The sequence below is a fragment of the Homalodisca vitripennis genome, chromosome 2, assembly GCF_021130785.1.
Source record: "Homalodisca vitripennis isolate AUS2020 chromosome 2, UT_GWSS_2.1, whole genome shotgun sequence".
NCBI lineage: Eukaryota > Metazoa > Arthropoda > Insecta > Hemiptera > Cicadellidae > Homalodisca > Homalodisca vitripennis.
In genome coordinates, this window is record NC_060208.1 from 151,078,041 (window position 1) to 151,100,344 (window position 22,304).

A 22,304-nucleotide genomic window follows, 5' to 3' on the forward strand; every position below is an offset into this window, starting at 1 on the left:
GATTTAGATTGGTGCACTTCTTTAATCAAAATGCACACTAAACTTTCTGAGTGACCATAAGATCTGTACATCTTGTGATTGTTGTATGTGAATATTCTTTAGACACAGTTCAGAGCTACTCTGAAATATAATACAATGTGTTGTCTAGTGAGCCACGGGGTGAGGTGTGGGGTGTGTCGTACTTATCCCATTGTCGGTCTGCGCTACCGCTGCCTCCGTTGCCTGGGCTATGACCAATGTCAGTCATGCTTCTTCCATGGCCGTCTCAGCAAACGTCACAAACTCAAGCACCCCATGCAGGAGTACTGTTGGGAGGTTAGTACCTCATTGCCAAGTGTGTTAGCAGGACAGTGATTCTCTTACAAAAGAAATAGTAGGACCCAAATAAGAGACTTTATTTCAATATTTCAATTTACCCCATATAGATGTAAAACACCTCACTATAGTGTCCATGGCATAATTGCCAAAACACGTCAGTAATAATAACGGTTACAGTTTGTTGTCTCAAATGACCTGAGAATTTTAAAGCCCTTCTCCATTGCTCAGCAATCCATAATATCGGAGATATAAACATTCCTTTTAGAATCTTGAATGGCTGCCATCTGAAAGCCCTACCGGATAACAAAAGACTTATAAGAAAACATTTTGGGTGGATCTGGGATTTCTAAAACTTATTTTCAATTCCCTGTGACATTCATAATAACATATATGACCATTCCTTTTCAAAACTGAACTACAGACCTCATGAAAGAAATATCTAAAAATCATAAATTGTAAAAGTTATTTGAAATTTCTAAAAAGGTTTGGTTTTGTGTGTGTTTTAGAGATAAAAGTTGTCCGTAAATGTGAATGCCCGTTATCTTGAAGCTTTCTTTGGTTGGTACTGGTGAATGATCCATGGTAACTAGACTTACTCTCTTTCTACCAAGTTATGTTTGAATGAATATGAGATTATGGTAGTTGTTCAGAAGTTCACATAATATCATACATTTATACATGCACTGTATGTATACAATTTTAGTATATGGCCGATCATGAATTGGGTCTATTAATCGGTGAAGTGTAAATGTTGTCCTAGGTATATTCTATATTACATAAAAGTAATTAACTTCTTGCCTATGTTGTTTGATTCTGTGGTTCCTACCAAGACACTATATTAAACTTTATATTTCATTTAACTATAAGATTTTTATTATTAAATTTATGAAACAATGGTAAACAGGTTAAAAATTATTGTTATGCTTGTATCTCAGTAAATGTAAAAGTTATTAAGGATGTTATATAAACCTCCATAACAGCATTTATTACTGTGTTCATGACATTTTCTGTTATTATTTTTATCTAGATATTCTATAGAACTTATATTTTAAAAAACGTGGATAATTAATTGTATATTGATACATTTTTACTTTAAGAAATTATTAAAAAATGTGTGTGTAAAAAATCTCTAATGTAATCTTATTTGGGTTTCCTGTAGTTTCCAACAAGAAATATTTTGTTTTAGTCTTCATATAAAATATGTATGTAAGGTATTCATTAAATTAACCAAATGAGACTGTAAATTACAAAAGAACGTCCAATTACCATGTTGAATACTTCTTAATTTTTTAATTATTAATTTACTTTTTACCTATTTTTAGTTTCTAAAATACAAACTTTTTATGTAATAATAAACTTAAATAATTAATTTTTATATAAGAAGTTAACTATTATGTGCTATTTATCTAGGTTGGCCTAAATATATATAAAAAATCAGAAAACAAATAATCAAGTTTGTAAAGAATCAAGGCTTGAGTGGTAAAAGAACTGTAGTCCATGTTGCAAAACTGTTGCGTGCATTTCTTACTCAATTCTTCAGGGGCAGGTGGTGAGTCCACAGTAACTCCAGTAACCAGTAAATAGTTTAGTATCAAAAAAATTTTGGCAAAGCTGAATTGGTTCAGTTTATAGACCCTTGTTAACGATGTATTTTCTCAAAAGTCTCCATTTGTTCCCCTTGTGCCTTGTAACCTCCCACCCCTTTAAAGATTGAAAGTGTTTACCAAATCACTTGTAATTTCGTTATTTTTTGTTGTATTGGGTCAACCGTTTTTCAATATACTCTGTATGAAATGGTGTAACTTATAATGTACTCATAATGCCATTACAACTTTTTCTACGTTTAAGGCAGATAAAAATCACCAATCCTAAAATTTATAAATGTTTTTTCCAAAATAATGCACTTGTTTTGCAGAATGAACTGTATTCTGCGTGCTATAGTACGTGAATATTATATGCGTTCTATAGTATGTGGATTATGTGGTGGGGTTCTTCACTTCCAAATGTGCCCAGTATCAGTACACTCCAAGCAGTAGGAATGGTAGGGTATGTCTTTGGACAAAGTCTGTTTGTTGATTGTGTCACTATGTGTTGGAGCGCTTGCTGGAACAGATACGCTATCAATTTTTGTGTGCGGGAAGAATGCAACAGAAAATTATAAAATGCTTCAAGAGGACGAATTGATTTCGAGATCACAATACGGAGAGTGGTACAAGGTCTTCAAATAGCTAGGAGGAGGTCACCGATAAGCCTTGTTCTGGACACCCAACAGTCCGAACCAAAGAAAACATCCAGTGCTCGAAGTTTTGAGTTCAGACTGTCTCTTAATTATCGCTGACACCTTGAATTTGTCAACATTTGTGGTACATGGGATAGTGACAGAAGATATGCAAATGCTATAGGTCTCTATGAAGCTTGTGGCGAAGGTATTAACGGAGGCAAAGAAAGAAGTTTGAGTTTCACGCAGTGAAGAATTGTTGGAATTGATTAGAAATTATTTAGGTTTTTAAACTCTATTCTAGCCAGGGACGAATCTTGGATGTTCAAGTACAATCCAGAATCTATAAAGCAGAGCTCCAAGTGGCACACACAATCTTCTCCGAAACCCAAAAAAATGTGCTTGAGCAAATCTTGCATCAAAGCAATGCTGAATGGCTTCTTTGACATCCGAGGAATAGTCTATTTTGACTTTGTACCGCAAGGACAAACTGTCAATGCAGTCTTTTACCTGGATGTGCTCAAGAGACTAAAATGCTGGGTTGTGCGCATCAGGCCTGAAATCAAAGACGTCTTCAAGCTCCGCCACGACAATACCCCCAGCCACACGACCTTTATCAGTACCAACTATCTGACCCATAACAACCCTGACTTAGATCTGTGTTACTTTTTTTTTGTTCCTTCGACTGAAGAGAGAGCTGAGCGAAAAGCACTGGGAGTTGGTGGACGACATCCAAGCTCACGTTACAAGGTTCCTAAAAGATATAATCAAATCGAGGAATTGTAGAGTGTTTGTATCTGTGGCAGAATCGTCTCCGCAGGTGTATTGTGGCAGGAGGAGACGATTTTGAAGAATTTTAACCATTGAATATCTACACATTGAATGAATAAATCTATTTTTCTTAGAAGATGTGCGTTACTTTGATAATACGTCCTGTGTTTAAGAGAATGGTTAAAGCCATAACAAAAAAACAAAATGCAACCCTACTAAATCACATACAGGGAATATATTTAAGAAGTTTCTTTGTTATAGCTCTAACCGTTCTCTTAATATACATTTAGAACACCTTAGCTAAATCAACCTGTATATTCTGTAAATATTTTATTGGCTCCTGTGGTCATAAAGGGTTGTTGTAATATCCAGGTAAATGTTCAGTGTTATGAGCAAAATTATAGGGACAAAACACCTCCACAATGGTAATGAACAATATGAGATCCATCCAGAAAGTAACAGACATTTTTATATAAAAAATGTACAAAATGAAAGAAAAATTTTTCATTATATATAGCTATATTCTTTAGTTATTTTGTAACTTAATCCTTGTTTAAACTAAGACATTTGTCTAAGCATGACACAAGAACTCCAAATTTGAAGAAATCCACTGCCTGACATCTTAACCACTGGTTAACGCTGGCGTCACTATCAAAGCATTGTATTGTGAGCCAGGTCTTCCATCACAGGTAAGAGCCTGTCTCTGACGCTAGATCTGGTCTGTATGGAGGATGATTGAACATTTCTCATCCAAAATCATCTAAAAACTGTCTGGTGCAATTGGCTGTGTGTAAATGTGTACTGTTGTGAATAAACAAAATTTTTGACCTCAGTTTTCTCCAACACCTCTTTTATATTGCCTGCTGTAGTTTCTGCAGTGTTTCACAATACCTTCAACATTGTTGTTGAGCTTCATATGATAAAATAAATTAGAATCACACCCTTATTGTCATATAATTAAACAGTTCTCATATTCTTTCTGGCTGATAGAGTTTGGAAACAATATTTTTCCTTTTCTAGAATTTGTGTGTCCCCATTCCATTGATTACCTTTTTGTCTCACAATTAACCCTTTACACGCTGTAGCATGAACTCGATATATTCGATTGATAGACTTTGACCAAAACGCCAAACACAATTATATCCGAAATTATACATTGTGTCTCTTGAAAGGTTTTTTATTCACATAAAACTCCAGAATGGCAGGCGCACACTTCGTGCTTTTGAGGTTGACTAGGAAGTATTTAGATGACCTACATTCCCTTTGTCTAGCACCGTCCACCTGCTCCTCCTACAGAGCCATAACCAAATATATCCTTTGTTTGCCCTAATAATAAGATAAGATTACAGGACTTATTTATTAAACCCTAATATAAATAAATTAAATATATTTTATTGTTTATATATTTAATTTTAACTAAAATTGCCTGTTTTGTATTTTTTGTGTTTACCTTTTATAGCATATTTAAAATAAAACTTAGATTTTAATTTAAAGAAAAATATATTTTATAGTTGTCAGCGTTAAAGGTAAATTATGGAATTCATTAGTGGCTTGGGAAGGGGTAACATGCTTCACTCATGTTTCATCATCAATAATTATGATATAATTGGAAAGTTCGTTACTATTTTGCCATAGTAATGAAGGAAATTCAGCAATGCAGCATGCTATTGTTTTTTTATCTTCTGTGCGGAATTTCAGAATCCTGGCACAAAATTTGTGATGCCAAGCCTCTCCGCAACAATTACATGAACTTGGTCAAATTTAGAGAAAGTGTTCTAAAAGTTCAGTGATTGTGAAATAAAGATTTTCATTAAAGTGTTCTTTGATTTTTTATGAGCTTCAATAACCAGGCTTGGCTAACCACTGTGATCCTTGTATTTATTGGTGCAGCCATTTTAAAAATAAATATATTCCTGCTTCACCCTGCTGCACTTATTAATTTATCCCCATCAAATCTAATAAAGTTGGTAAGGGATTTCAATTGGTTTGTATTTTTTTACAACAAAAACATTACTGAATGACTTCACAAGAAGTGGGATTTTCAATTGCAGCGCACATCTTAACTAGTCTCAGTGAGAAAAGTAGAAGAGATACAGACTGTCCTTTACCTTAGCTCGAGGCTTATTAAGCATAGGAATCGTTTTACCTCAAGATGCCCTCCCCACTGCCGAGCTAGTCCCAAATGTCTGTTACTTTCTGGACAATCACACAAAGCCGTAGGACAATTGAGGACCCAATATCAGAGAAAATAAAGACCCTAGGTTTAAACCTTTTAGTGTGTCTTTTCATAGCCATAGTTTGTAATAGTCATAGGCAACATTCCTCTGATTTATTTAGGACCATTAGAGGAAATTACAAACGTGAGTAAACTGAATAGACTTCACTAATATCCAGTAGCAGTATGTCCACAGTCTTAAGAATCAAATTTGATATTTTCATTCCTGACACGTACTAACCCCAGCATTGTTGTTGCCCTTGCTGTTATCTTAACTATGAATGAGTCTCATTCTTTCCAGATGATTTCGTTGTTCAAAGAGCTGACAGTAAATAATGTGCTAAATGCATTATTATTATAGTGATGTTGGGTGAGGTAAGGGGGCACTCACTATTTAATACATACAAAGGTGAACATTTTAACTTATTGTTTTGTACAGTTGGTGGATAGTAACCCTGCATGACTTATGTTATGAATGTACTACTTTTTTCAGACAACAACTGGCCAAGCTACTGTGGCGTTTTTCAAAGCCATGGTGAACCGTTTGTGTGGAAACACTTCTCGCCTCCAGTACCTACCTGTCCAACCTGTCAGTTCCAGCACTGAGTGAGTGTGATTTGTCATCAGTATTTTTAGAATATATTATAGTATTAATTTTAATATAAAGTACTCTATTTTTTGTGGCAAGAAGGTGATAGAACAATTATACATAACATAATACTCATGTATTTTAGGACCTTCAATATGTCAAGAACCTTTCACACTGTCCATTGAAAATTTTTTACTAAAAATCTGTCTTTCGTTTGTATAATACATAAAAATTTTAAAATACAACTAAGAGGTTCTTTGCATTTCAATGTCTATATTCTTAAATGTGTTTTATTCTTAGGAATATGACTGGTATAGACTAGGCTGATATAATTTTACATTCACAAATTTTATACTTGCTAGTTTTAAATCTTGTTAATGTTATTAAGTGTCTTTTTAAAATGTCTTGTGACAATCAAGTGATGTGATAAAAACATTAGTTGTGTTTCTTTTTGACTAGTTTAGACAATGATGGCCCCAACAGTGTTCCTTGATGTTCAGTACCAGTTTACTAGAATTTAGTTAATAATTCTAATTTACTTTATGATACATTAGGTTCATGCATTCATTTAAAATTATTACAATCTTTCCTTACTGTTATATTATACTTTCAAATCATCCACAAAGGGTGGTTATAGTTAAATTTGAAAATTTGAACTAAGTCCTTTCTTATATAAATTGTAACATAGTGCAAAATAAAAGAATTTAAGATTTAGTTGTGAAATTATAGGTAATTGTTCTAAAAGGAGATGCCAGTCCAATTTTAGCCTTATTTTGCTTGTCCTCGTGATACTCTAGGAGAGTCGGTACAGTGGTATAGTACAAGATCAACAGTACTGATAACAATTAATATGGTTACTGGCAGGATTTCATCTTCCACAGGATTTAAACTGGTTTTTTCCCAAATCCAGATCTAAATTTTGATATAATAGACCTATGTTTTTGTCTTTGTCTAATATTTTTTATCTGCTGTGACAATTGGTATTGGCTAGTGCCCTCTGGTCAGTCGTAGGTGGTTGGTAGACGAATGCAGACGTATTGTGACCTGTATTCTGTAGTTCGGTTTTAATGATTAGTGTTGTGTATAGTTTTTTATTAAGTGCATGTTTTAGAGTAAGTGAAGTTGACAAACAAGATGGTGGTTGTGATTCCTGACTTAGGCGTGCCACAACGCTTTGGTATGATTTGTTTATTTTAACCTAGTTTGTAATTATGTATTAGGTTAGTTATTTACCTGAAGAAGAGATCAGATTGCAGATCTCGAAACGTAGTGTTACTGATTTCTTGTTTCACTAAACAATGGCAAATGTCCGGAAAAATCCGGACAAGAAAAAGAAAATCTCCAAACTTCAAAAAATAAGGCCCAAACAATGTGATTTGCATAAAGATGGCAAGGTGAATATGGATGCAAATAATAAAAATGTAATCAACCTGTCTTCAAAAATCCTCAATGAAGCGGAAATATCAATTTTATCCAAGGGCTTAAACTTTTCTGTGGCATGACAATCGGTAAAGGCACTGGATTTCGTAACTGGAATTGAATCGGCTGTTTCACAGTTATCTGAGGAACAGGGTGACCGGTTTTGTTGTGAGACCAGTCTTTTACTCAGGAAAATTCCTCCCACAAAACCCAATTTGACAATAGAGGAGAAAAAGGCCATGTCGATCCTTGGGAAAGACAACACGTCAAAATCTTACTGGCCGATAAAGGCAACGCTACTGTTGTACCAGTAGCGTATAAAGAAAAAATTGTGGAAACTTTAAATACTGGCAAATATACAGTTTTAAATAAAGACCCGACTGATTCATTTGAACGAAAAGTAGCAAACACCTTAAGAAAACACAAAGAATTTTTTTCAGATAAATTTAGATCTAAATTAACTCCTCACCATTCCAAAATCCCCTATATGTATGGCCTTCCCAAAATCCACAAACCTACCATCCCTCTCCGTCCCATCATTAGTTCTCGTGATTCATCTTGCAGGGAATTGTCTAAAGTCCTCTTGGACATCTTAACGCCATTGGTAGGAAAAACTGACTCTTTTATCAAAAAAATCCCTGAAGTTGACTGAAACTGACAAACTAGTAAGTTTTGACGTTGAAAGTCTATTTACAAATGTACCAGTTCCAGAAACTCTTGGAATTATTAAATCATGTCTCAAAGAAGACCAAACATTAAAGGATAGAACTAAACTTTTCGTGCCAGTAATTATTGAACTGTTAGAACTATGCACTCAATGCAATTATTTTGAGTTAGAGGGTAAAATTTACTGTCAAGATGAGGGGATGGCAATGGGTTCTCCACTGTCTCCTATTTTCGCCAATATCTTTATGGAGGAATTTGAGCGAAAAGCTTTGGCTTCAGCTCAGTTCAAACCGAAGATTTGACGGAGGTATGTGGATGATACCTTTGTTATTTTTTCTCATGGAGACATTTAATTAAATAAGTTTTTGAATCACATTAATAGTATTTCTCCTTCCATCTACCTCACAATGGAAGTGGAAGTCCAAAACAAGCTTCCCTTTTTGGATGTGTGTGTATTAAGAGATAGGGATGTCCTTAAGACAACTGTTTTTTTTTTTTAAATAAAACACACAGTAAAATATTTAAATTATCAATCCAACCATAAAAAATCTGTCAAAGAAGGAGTAGCCTACTCGTTGTTTTCACCCATAAGAGCTTGTGCTCTTATGGGTGAAAAATTACTGTCTGAGTTTTTCCAGTGTTGAGTAAAAGACTATTTGCTTTGAACCAATTATTGATTTCTAATAAATTCTGAGAAATAAGCCTGTTCAGTGAGATTTTTGTCATGATTACAAATGAGAGCAGTAGTATCATCAGCATACATAGTTATATTATAGTTTTTTATATTCGCTGGCAAATCATTGGTGTAAATCAAAAACAACATTGGTCCCAAGATAGAGCCCTGGGGCACCCCTGAACTAATTTTCATATTTCTTAGTGAGATATGAGTCTAGCCATCCCAATGCATCATCTTTGACACCGGTAAAAATTCAATTTTTTTTACAATATTCTATGTTGGACACAATCAAACGCCTTCAAAAGATCACAGCAGCAGTAAACTGTGAACAATCAAAAGCACTCGCCACTCTTGAGGCAATTTAATTAATAGCATTAAGGGTTCCTCTTCTCTTTTGAAACCCAAATTGCGAAGGATAAAAACATTCATTCTCTTCAAGATGACTAGAGAGTTGGTTGAGAACTACAGCTTCCAATACTTTAGATACTGGAGGAAGGAGAGCAATTGGGTGATAGTTATCAAGTTAATAGTTATCAGGTTGGGTTGTGTCATATTTTAAAAAAATTGGTTTTACATTACTGTATAAGAGCATCAGGAAAACACCAGTTTTAAGAGAGGAATTAATCAAATAAGCCAAAGGCTTCTTTAGGAAGCTGGCACATTCTCTGAGAAGAAACACAGGTATTTCATCCCAGCCCGAAGATTTTATATGTTTTAGCTGCATTAGTGTCTCAAAAACATTTAGGTCAGTCACAGATTCAAAAGATGTTAGAAGAATACTAGTTTATTCTGTTTATGAAGAAAAAAAGAAGATTATTTATAATTAGGAGACAGCCTAAGTTTACTGTATACATCCAAGAAACGTTAGTTAAATGCGTGAGCAATTTCAGTTTGATTAATGTGTAGTTTATTATTTATTTGTATTTCAGTAATAGGAGTGTGTTTTTTTTAAAGACTCTGTTTCTTGTTTTACAATATTCCAAGCCGTTCTACTTTGAAAATAAGACCGCTAGTCTTTACATTGCATGTGGAGTTCCCTCTTCCCGGCTGCTGACATTCACAAACCAGCTTTGACCCACCCTTTGTCAACTGATGGCTCAAATTTCTTTTTGGCGGAAAAGTTGAAAGCATGATCAAAATGATGTTTAAAAATTTGCAAGATTATCTAACATTTCTTGTTGGGAGTCATCATTTTGAATATCATAGACGGTGTGACAGTCATCATTTGAAAGATGTGATTTAAATGATATAATATTTTCTTTGGAATAATTCCTTTTCTTGGACATAAAGTTATATGTTGTGTTGCATGTTAGGATTGTCTTATAATTTATAAGAACAAGAAGCAGGGCAGAGTGATCAGAAAAACTTATATCAAGTGTGAATGCATTACATGGATCGAAGCTGGTTAGAATATTGTCAATACAGGTACTAGAATCTTTTGTTATTGTAGTTGGTTAATTAAAATGTAAAAATACATGACATGAATTTAGTGTATTAAACCATCAGCTTTACAGTTACTTTGTTCGAGCGTGTTAAAATTAAAGTAACCTGCAACAAGAAATTTGGCTTTAGGATCCTTTTTTCTACAAAATTCTATTAAAATACAAAACTGATTGAAAAAGAACTTAATGCCATTCTTGTTATTGGAATGTCTATTTAACAGCCTATAAATACATAAAACAATTGTTTTCACTTTAGAAATTAGTTCCACACCACATAATTAACAAATATAACTCTCTACTGAACTTGGCTGTATCAGATCTTGACAAGGGGAACACGCCGCGGTGAGGCATCCAATGCTATTTAAATGGGAAAACATGTTACTATTTAGGTACAAGTTTCTCATAACCTATAAAAACTAGGGTGATGACATTTTTTTTGCTTATTGTGTTCACGTTGGTTAATGAAGTACTCCATTATGAAGTATTTAGCTACAACAATTATTAAGGAAAAAGATTTTCTTTTTTATACTATAAAAATACCTTTAATTTTAAAGTTTCAATTTTTTTTAGACTACTTAAACTTAATATAATTTCATAATAATAGAGTAAATTACTCACTAAGTAGTGTAAATTATGTGTATAAATTTTGAAGTCTGTAGGCCTAATAGTTCGGGAAGTGGTACCTAAACACTGAAAAAATAACTTTTGGGAAAATCCATTTAAAGTCTAAACTAGCAAACACACACTAAAAACCTCCTGGAACATAATTCTGACAGTCAGTATCTTCTTTTTTTCTCTTGAGCAACCTTCTCCTAACCCTTTTTTCTTATTTTCCTCTTGAACCTCTTTATTTGCTTTTTTATTCTATTTTCATCAATTTTCTTCAGTTCTTCAATCATAAACTTCCCAGGTGTTATTCCCAATCTTTGAAATACATTAGCTTTACCAATGGCACCCTCATTGAAGCTTATAACGGAGTCATTTACTCCAATTTGAAGAGTTTTAAGCCCTACAAATGCAGTTTTTGGAACCCCACTCCGAATCACACTATTAAAGCTCTCATTCGGATTTTGAGTCTTTCCATGCAAACAACATTTTAACAATTTTGGATCTGACAAATCTTTGTAAACTGGCTTTATTACATTCATTACTTCTTCAGGTAGAGAGTTTTTGTGTTTATATTCTATATTATGTTCTTGTGCCTTTTTATACTTACACCAAGACTCATTTCCAGAAGGACAAAGCTCGTGTTGTGGTTTTTCATCACTTGAAAGTTTGTGGTAAATTGTTGCCCATATTGCTTTTTGCATATCGACACTTGTTAGGTTATTCCTTATTGCTTGGCCATAGTATCGCTGCAGCTGATCTATTTCTTCATCACTCAAGCGGCCTTTTCCTCCTAATCCTTTCCCATCGATTAATTTCTCTCCTTTCATATCTTTCTTCAGTCGTCTCAATCTAGAACCAGAGCTCTGGCGCCTACAACCTCCATGCCACCACTGGTACCTGTGTAATTACCTGAACATTTGTTTGTTTGCTTATGTTGCTCCAATTTTACAGGATCTGATATGTATGGTTCCCTCACACAAACATTACAGTACTTTGATAGGCATTCAAAATCCATCACTTTTCCAGTATCAAATGATGTTACTGTAATCACACCATTTAGAGAGGTGTAACCGCGCTTCTGCCATGTTCTGTTGAAAGCAGCTGCAACATCGGCACAACCATCATTTTCAATTATAGCTTCATTAGCAGGTTGCAAAAGAGAAGCTTCACAAACTTCTTTTGTAGCATTCAAAAGTTTATCGTGATATACATCCATGCGGCATCTTGGCTGTGTAATATTCATTACCGCCGACTTTACTAAATTGGATATAAGCTCCAAGTCAACAATAAAGTTCAAACCTGTATTTCACTCCTCGCTCAATAGATCAGGAAGCTTAGAATGTTTCAGTTTCTTAGAACTGGAAGACTTTAGGACTAGGCCTAGATGAACTGTGTTTAGCATCACTAACGTTTCTAGTAAATTGATTACCTCTAAAATGTTTCTTATTGAATCGTTTTATTCTAGGCATTATAGTGAGAGTAAAAAAGCACTGAACAATAATTATTAGACAAAATCAACAATCTAATCACTTGTTATTCAACGTAAACAAACACAAAACACTGCAACTGAAATGTAAACAAACCACAAACTAACAGCTGTCAAGTTATTATTACAGTATCTAGTACTGTCTGACAATGTTACCAACCTAAACTATTGACAACACAAAATAATAACTTGTATTATATATCACATGAGTATTTTATTATAATATATAAATGAGTATAAATGAATCCAGACATAGGCTAGACCAAACATAAAAAAGTAAGACGTTGAGGCAAGCTGAATGCATCAATGCCATTCTTGTTTTTATTTTTTTTTTTACCATAAAAAGTAAGGGAAGTACCTAGTGTTATATATTTTCTTAAACAGGATGAAATGAAAATTTTTTTAAGATAATAATAAAAAAATTGAATTTTTTAACCCCCGCCACGCATACTCCCCTTACTGACAACTCATGACACATCTAACAAATCCTGTGATAAAGGTAAAATTTTTTTGAATTTTTTAAAAGTATAAATTATTGTGTTCTGAGTTCCAGTGTTCAGAGAGGCAGATAATATCTGGAGTTTAAATTAAATTGTCAAGAAATCATTAAAATCATCTACTTTTATATAATTTATAAGTCCATGAATATTGCAATGAAAAATATTTAAAGTGTTAACAGGGTGTGTGGATTTAGTCTGAGTGCTTACATTGACATTACATAATTACTAGCTATGACTAAAAAAGTTTCACAAGAAATGTGGTCATTAGGATGTGTGAGGAAGACCATTGTCGAGCGATTGTGTGTTTGAATCATGCTGTATTCAGATACACAGGGAGGCACAGAATTGTCTATCAAAGGATGAAGATTTACTGTCAGATGTTCTCTTGAAGCTGTAGGCAACCCTTCCATATCCTCATAGTACTCTGTACTGAGGTATTGGACACCGAAGTGAGAATCCCATCTGAAGGCAGCAATGTTTCATCGTTAACCATTAACATTCCATTAACATTCTCTCCTTATCTCAAGTAGACTGAGCAAGATCTATATTAGTTGGCAGAAGACCAGAATGAGCTTGCTGTATATCGGATACACTTAGATTATGCAAATAGTTCACTTGTTTCACTATTTCATCTGCAAGTTCTAGTTTTCCATACTTGTTTAGGTGTTGGCCATTTCTGGTGAAATGCAGTCTCTCAAAGTTGAGAACTTTGTTTTGATAAAACTGTCCAAATTTATTAAGCAGTTTTCACACCAACTATCATATAGATAACATTTATCTCATCACTTACCTTTTAAAAGGTTTTTTCACAAGTATCACATAGATAACATTTATCTTGTTACTTACCTATCTAAACATTTCTTAAACAACTATACATTACCACTGATATTTGAACAATTCTGGGAGCACAAAAAGCACATGTTCTGATTCATGTTTTATCTATTCATCTCTCCTTATCTAAATCTTCAAAATAAGAACTCAAAATACCCCTTGATAAAAACGAGAGGAATGTGAAAGTGCAGTTCTTTCAAATATATAGCAATATTGAGTAAAATGTTCAATTTTAACTGTTTAAATTAATCCTTACATTTTGATGTCTAGATTTATTGGCTGTGATTAATCAGATAAGATTTCTTTCATTTGGTAAATAAATTCCAGCTGTATTGCTTTTTGTGTTCAAAATTTTTACAAACAAGACCGTAACTTTAATGTAATATAACTTTAAACTAAAGTAATATATGGAAACAGAAGAGTTACGTTATATTTCATTTGTAAAAAAAAGTTAAAGTTAAACTGATACCATAGCTGAAGTTTATTCACTATTCCAATTTCAATAGGCCATTGGAAAATAGGGTTCCAATTATAATCCAGTTCCTGAACAAAGCAACTTATCTTATGACAAAAGTTGTAATTCTTGATATCAGATACTTATTTCTATTACTTTTATAACTTTTGCATTTCTGCTCCATTTTTCACAATAACTGATAATAACTTAAAAATAATTTTCAGTAAAAAAAATAAATAAAAAAGCAATATTTGAAGAAATCAAAAGACAGAAAAAGCTTGCCTGCCTGTTGTATTTTAATAATTTAAGTGTAAAAGAAGGTAATTTTTTTAGAAATAAATCATTACTATTAAGTGTAAAATGTGTCCATTTGCATCAAAGTATTGTAAGTTTATAGTAGCTAAGTTTGACTTTTGTGTATTGTGACTTGTGAACAGGTGTTTGGCCGGGGACAGCAGTGAGGAGAGCACTCTGGTGTCATGTACCGACAGCTCCAGCCTCAGTTCCTCTCTATCGCCTCGTCTCAACCCTCAGCAGGAACTCCACAGCATAATTGGCCAGTTGGAGAGGTATGCCTGTGACAGACTTCTTTTACCTTTAAATTTGGAAAATATTAATCTTCCTGCATTCAAGTAGATCTGAAATTTTGCTTGTCAACTGTGATGGTACCAACGGAGTCTGAAACCTTAATTGTGTATGCAAGAACAATAACCAAGAGTAATCAAGGGAGTTTTTCAGTTTCACTGAAGTAACATGACATCACTGTGCCGCCCATTGGTGACCCTATAATGTGTGATGAGTCATCTCATCTAAGATGTGATAGTTAAGCTATACTGGAAATCTGATTATAAAACATGCCGCTAGTCCTAGTGTAAAAGCAATGGTTAGAATAAGGCAAATCTTAAAGCAATCTAAATGAATGTGGCACAGAATTAAAAAGTTCCTCTATTGACTTATATTTTTACTTTATTACATTCTCTGGAAAAACTTAAATATAAGTAGTAATTTAAAATCTTGTTTCTAAATTTACAATGTTTTATACTGTAAAGGTTTTGTAACTATTTACTGAAGAAAACGTCATTAAATGTTTTGTTTTTATGAAAAACGTTTATTTAATAAACAGATATTGCATCTTCTGTCTTATTTTTTGTACGTGTTGATTTAATGAAACTTTAAACTTTTTGTTTGTTTATTATTTGCCTATTTTACATTATTCTCTTCAAAATTAAATTCTCTTATATTTTTGGTTAAAAAGTTTGCGTGTTTTTCTTGAGACCAAATTTTTCATATTCTGTCTGATACTTCAGAAATGGTTGGTCCAACAGGTCTGGGACGTATTTTATTCAATTTTTCAGTTCATTTTACATAAAATCCAATAAATTTATACGTTTATATGAACTTTTTCATTATTTTGATGAGAGGAAACCACCTGAGAAGTTTGTCAGATTACTCGTGGGTCATCCTGTGTTGTCTGCTGTGTGGGTACTGGTTGCTGGTTGCTGGTGGCTGTTGAAGTGGAAGCGGTATGCACAGGCACTGTAGTTTGTCAGATTACTCGTGGGACATCCTGTGTTGTCTGCTGTGTGGGTACTGGTTGCTGGTTGCTGGGTGGCTGTTGAAGTGGAAGCGGTATGCACAGGCACTGTAGTTTGTCAGATTACTCGTGGGACATCCTGTGTTGTCTGCTGTGTGGGTACTGGTTGCTGGTTGCTGGTGGCTGTTGAAGTGGAAGCGGTATGCACAGGCACTGTAGTTTGTCAGATTACTCGTGGGACATCCTGTGTTGTCTGCTGTGTGGGTACTGGTTGCTGGTTGCTGGGTGGCTGTTGAAGTGGAAGCGGTATGCACAGGCACTGTAGTTTGTCAGATTACTCGTGGGACATCCTGTGTTGTCTGCTGTGTGGGTACTGGTTGCTGGTTGCTGGGTGGCTGTTGAAGTGGAAGCGGTATGCACAGGCACTGTAGTTTGTCAGATTACTCGTGGGACATCCTGTGTTGTCTGCTGTGTGGGTACTGGTTGCTGGTTGCTGGGTGGCTCTTGAAGTGGAAGCGGTATGCACAGGCACTGTAGTTTGTCAGATTACTCGTGGGACATCCTGTGTTGTCTGCTGTGTGGGTACTGGTTGCTGGTTGCTGGGTGGCTGTTGAAGTGGAAGCGGTATGCACCGGCACTGTAGTTTGAAGGATTTCATTACTGTCACTGTCACTTCCCTCAATCTCACTCGAGTTTATATATTTATATTATATAAATCATCACGGTCAGTATAAATTTCATTGTTAAACACACTTGAAAAAGATGCATTCATTGCTCCGGCCCCAAAATTTGCAAAATTTGGGTCATGGAAATTTTTAACTTGTTCAAAAAATATCAACTTAAAACTTACAGAATAAAATAACTATGGCAAAAAAATAAAGTATTATAAATGTATAAAATATTTATACCAATTAAACAAAGCTCTCTCAAAGTAATAAATAAAACAGACAGAATTCAATAGACTGGTGTAGAACAGTCACAAGGGCAGCTGTGCAGAGCTAGTAAAGGACCTCCCCCATTGAGGCTGGCTGACAACAATAAAGTTTTGCTAGTGATACATATAGAACATGCCCCTGCACTCTTACCAGGCATTTTTTATACTCCATGGAGTTTTATGTATTATATCGCATATATTAGTAGATGGCATTTGGAGTAAGTTCTACCAATTGGATTTAATCATCCACAACATTCAAAGGGTTAAGGTTATTAGTCCACTTGCTAATATAAACAATAAAATTATAGAAATTGTTTTCACGTTTTCTTTTAATCACAGAAACAAAATGATTTTTATATTAAAAAGATTTGGTCTTTATAAGTCTTTGTTAATTATTTCGTCTCAAATAAAAACAAAACAAACTGCTGCAGATCTGCCCCACGTTGGCTGCGTCAATATGCTGCGTGTCGGTTTTTTAGTATTGTTGACGCCCCATGTAGTTGTGCGCCATTTTGTTACAAGTCCCACGTTGCTGTACCATTTTGCTCCGGATGCGTTGGTCGCCATCTTGCTCAAAATCTGCCCAAAGCTAGCTGCGTCCCCTTGGTACTGCTTGAAACTCTGCCACCTTCCAGATAAACAGTTTGCTGTCCCAATCCTCTCCCAATCACTATTCAAAATGTGCTCCCTCTCATTTGTTATGTAAATTACTTCGTGTTGGCTAACTTATACTATTCCAAGTTAATACCAAAGTACTATCAAATTTGAATGTCTGTGGTGTTGTCACCAACAACAAGTCTATATCTATCTCAGGTTTTTAAATAGGTTGAATAGTGGTTAAAAAATTCAATATCACTCCATTAAAGTTCCTATCACACTTCTTTATAAATGGGATACTCAAATAAAAGTCAAACCAAGTGACCTTGACGTTAATTTATTCCATATTACACTGTCCATACATATATAACTCCACTCACATTGCTTTGATAATTCAAGAATCTAACATAATATCCCATCCTTCATTAAAATTTCAATACACCATAATACAGTTTCCTATTAATTTCATCACTACTATCCCAGGACGATCCACCTGAACACAACCTCCTTGCTTCAAGTCTAGAAAGAGAAGGAGGAATCTCCGTATAAAACTACGGATACCGACTCAAAACAATACTCATCCCCTCTCCCGTTCAAATCAGCGTCTTCACGATTAAATATAATTTGATTCTTTTCTTATAATTGTCGAAATTTATCACGTTCACTATAATTAATCAATTTAAGTCTTTCTATTTTCTTTTTATTATTTTTTCAAAGCTTTTTATTTAAATTTTTAGCAACATGTGCTTTATGACGTCATCAATATACAAGTCATTTATCCCACAATTGGCTTTTCTGCGTAATTCTATTTAGTACTTTTGTAAAACACGAATTTTGGTTATGTTTACTTCATTTTAATTAATTAAATCTTTTCCCGTATAAAGTTTAATATATTTCTTCTTGATTAATTAAATAAATCTCAATTCCGACAACATGTGATTCACTGACGTCACAGTCTGCCAATTCCCCGTGAATATTCTAATGTCGTAATTTGACCTGTTACAAAACAAAAACCCATTAGGTTTGGATGATTTTGTTGGTTAAGAAAATTGAGTGAAACTACTATAAACTGAGTCTCAGGTAACACTAAGAGCACTGGATATTATCTTTTTTTCAATAGCTCGTTATTAACATTACAAATGGATTTTATTTCTATTTTAATTTTATATAAACTAACACTTGTAAAGCTGTAATAAGAAAAAATCAAAACTAAAAATAATAACTAAATATGAAAAAAAATATAATTTATTGATTTAAAACAGATTTTTTAATGAAAAAATGTTGTTATTAATTTAAACAAACACAAATAATGAAGTTACAATTAAAAAAAAATCATACCACAATTTTTTTTTATAGAGGTGCGAAAAAAATCTTCAAAAGACACCGCCATCGTTAATACTCTGCCGCCCATCTTACGACAGATAACAATGGACGGTAGTGTGGAGATTTTTACCCACTAAAAAAAACACTCCTCTCCCCTCTTCCTGTAGATAGTACGGGGAGGACTGGATTGGAACCGCGTTAGCATTACTTCAATCCAGTCCGGCTGCATCTTGTGACGCCTACTCCTGGCTACTGGTCCCTTTCGGCGATTTTATCTCTCAGAAGGTGCTGTGCATAAGCTGCTACAGCTGACCAGTTTTCTTCTTGTGTGATCATATAGGTCACCAGGCTTGAGGGGGAGAGCCTGGCGCCTTTGATCTCATGTAGACAGTATATAACATGCAACTCAACACAAAAACACGGTATCAAAGTCTCAAGAATAACTGTCATCCTTTCCACCTGAGAAATTTTTTTTTAAAAACCCTAGCGTACTCGGCATAAAAGTGCCCAATTATTATAATAACAAGTTTCAAAACAAAACTAATGGAGTGCAGCTGTTACGAGACATTTACTAAACATTCTCCAGTAGTTTACAACTAGTTTTATAAACTACAATTTGTTGCAGAGGAGTCATTTTAACTTCCCATAATATAGGTAATTAGGTTTGAGAAAGTTGGATTGATTCACTGCTAAGTTTCAGTAAAATAAAAACATTTAGTAAAATATTCCAAATTATAACTGTACCTATGACATGTGTTTTAACAGGCAACTGCGAGATCTCCCTGACTCCTCCCAGGGAGATGACATGTCAGCCAAACTTCACCAACACAAGCTCTTCTTGGAGACCCAGATACACAGGCTGAAGCAGCTCAAGGTGAGCAGCTCCATTTTTCTAAACTTAGAGACTGTAGTGAAACGTCCTTCAGTTTTCCCCCAAAAGAACATTGTTAAAACTCATTCACTTTTACACCCTTATTTCTCATTATGGAATGTCTTGTTTTGAAGATGTAATTAATATACATCCAAACGCATTTTAGTTTTTTTTAGTGTATACTTTTTTGAGTATTATTTCACCAGTGAAGTACAAAAAAATTTGAGCTTGTTTTCTGAAAAATATTGAAAAATATAAAGGATGTAAATTATACAAGGGATGTTTTTTTCCACAACTGACCTCACGCCATGATGGCAGGTCTGCAGTGTGAGCAGTAGTTGATAGTGCATATTCTCCACTACAACATTTATTACTGTTGAGTTCAAGTAGCCAGTTTGCGCTGAGCTGCGGTCGCATAAACATGGCTGCCTTTATTAATTCTCCTGCCGAATTTAAATTAAGGAGTTTTGTTTGTTTCCTGCAAGCAGAAGGGAATAGTGCAGCAGAAGTTCATCTGAGAATGTGCTGTGTTTACGGAGAAAACATTGTGAGTGATGCTGTGAGTGATAATTAATGAGTGGTGTAGAAAGCCAAAAGTGTTGACTGACATGTTTGGCGAGAGGTTGCAATGTTTATGTGACTGCACCTCAGCAAACTAGCTACTTGAACTTGACAGTGACAAATGTTGTAGTGGGGAAGATGCGCGATCAACCGAGTACCTGCCACATGTCAGGCCGTCATGACATGAGATCAGAGGTTGAAAAAAAATACGACCCTTGTATCTTTAAAATAATATGTTTCCCATATATTCGAAGACTAAAAATAAGGTTGTAATAGACATGAGGTATAACATTGTTTTGTGGTGCTTCAATCAAGGCAGCCACCAATACAGCCAGCTCTTTAGTCAGTGATTGATTTATTTTAAAATTGTGTGTTCGTTTTTGTGTTTGATGCAGATATCTTGAATAAATGGCATTTACTTGAGCAACTAGTCAAGCTTTTCACCTACTGGTCATAAATATATGTAGATTCCGGCATTTCATACTTTCATTAGGGAGTCTACAGGTCATGGAAGTCCAGGAAAAGTCATGGATTTTAATGAGGAGTCACAGAAGACAAGGAATATGGCTTTAAGTCATCTGAAATATAAGTTTTTACGGCTTAATGATAATAAATATTAATGTGTTAAAGCCGAAATTTAAATCTACTGAATCTTTGTCAGCATGAACTTTCCACGTCATTAATAATAAACTAATTGGCGTACACAAATTACCAATCACTAAAATGTTTTTGTCGTACTTCTTATTTGAAAAAATTTTATTAGATAATCTTACTTAATTAATTATCCGAGTTTTCAAATAATCTTTTGCTTGCAGTTAGTATGTTCTATATTTACGTTCATGCATCACCGAGTCTGCTGCACATATATACCTGGATGATAGCCGATCGGCATTACACAAATTACCAGGGAGAGTAGCTCTGTAGTAGAATCTGCAGTCAAAGTGGGCAGGGGGTGGCGTGTCCTTATGTCTTGGCTAATAACTACCTGCCTTTAACTAACTTAGGGAGCCTCACCACTGCAACAGATATCCCTCACAGTAGACTTGACCTACCAAACATCCGCTTGCCCAAATTTAAGTTACACATCGGTTTTTGCTGTAGCCAGTGTAGGGTCAACTGGAAAGTATAAACCAGCTGGAGATTTATCAGTTAAGTTTTCATTTATTTTTATGTATAAGACAGTATTAGATTAATCCTTTCTATTCCAATGTCCATAAAGTTAAATCCCATTGTTCTCTTTTAGGAATGTCTGCGGTATCTGCATAAAATCTCAGCAAAGAAAATTAATTGTTTTAAAATATATAATATAACAAAACTTATCAAAGAACCTATATTTTATTTAGTTATTCATTATTACACTAACTGATGAAATTTTAAGTGATTGTTTATTTTTATCTCTACCTCTGTGTATAATGCAAACTATTATTTTATGTACCTGTCATAAAAACAAAATCAAATGTTTGGAGAATGTTTTTTGAGTAAGGTTTTTTTTAATACATACAATTTACAGTATAGATAATTACTGTTTCCATTCATAATAGTGTAGTACATTTCATCCTTAAAAATCCTCAAAATTAGTTGAAAAAAGTAACTAAACCTATATATTTTGAAAATTGCAAAACAGGCAATCTAGTGATAGGATTCTTAGTAGATTCTTTATAATAATTGCTGGGACCTTTATTAAATACTTTTAAAAATTGCTGGAATCAATATGCTTAATATCTCAAAGGACATATGACACGATCCCTGGTCTTCAAAGACTTAATTAACAAATATTTCATTTGTAATTAGTGTGTTAGCATGATATTTGTGAAAACAGGAGGTTATTTATTTACAATATTGTGTATAATTAGTTGTTTTACAATCAAGTTAAATAATATTTTTGTAAGTATAAATAAAATTCTGTGATAGCACCATATAGAGCCACCGCCTCGTACGTTGGACCGTTTGCAGAGCACTCCACTTACAACTAGACCACAGGTGCGGCACGAGTTGACAGGGCTGAGTCCTATCTACACGGAGTCTTGGGGGGCCTCGGCTCTAGGTGGGGGTTCTACCCCTGTCACCCCTGCTGAGGGCAGCAGGTTCTCTCATTGGCTGGACGGCACCCGACGAGGGGCGCCTACCAATCAACATCAACCGATAACTGAGCTTCACACTGATCTCGACAACATTCTCGACAGGCTGCAACAGATGCTTGCATCTAACTTTTCCCTAGCAGGTAACTTGACTTATCTCATTAATTTAGGTTAGTTTTAAGAGATTTATAATACCAAACCAGCTAATTTTC

General features: G+C 34.4%; 1 protein-coding gene across 1 annotated transcript in view; it reads left to right on the plus strand.

The window, feature by feature from the left end:
- LOC124354904 (dystrophin-like) overlaps nt 1-22,304 on the plus strand; it is a 34,860-nt gene that overhangs the window by 10,917 nt on the left and 1,639 nt on the right. Inside the window, exons 7-11 of the mRNA XM_046805701.1 lie at nt 149-315; nt 6,016-6,128; nt 14,632-14,763; nt 19,348-19,456; nt 21,926-22,235. Of these exons, the coding sequence (XP_046661657.1) occupies nt 149-315; nt 6,016-6,128; nt 14,632-14,763; nt 19,348-19,456; nt 21,926-22,235 (831 nt within the window). The remainder of the gene's footprint in view (nt 1-148; nt 316-6,015; nt 6,129-14,631; nt 14,764-19,347; nt 19,457-21,925; nt 22,236-22,304) is intronic.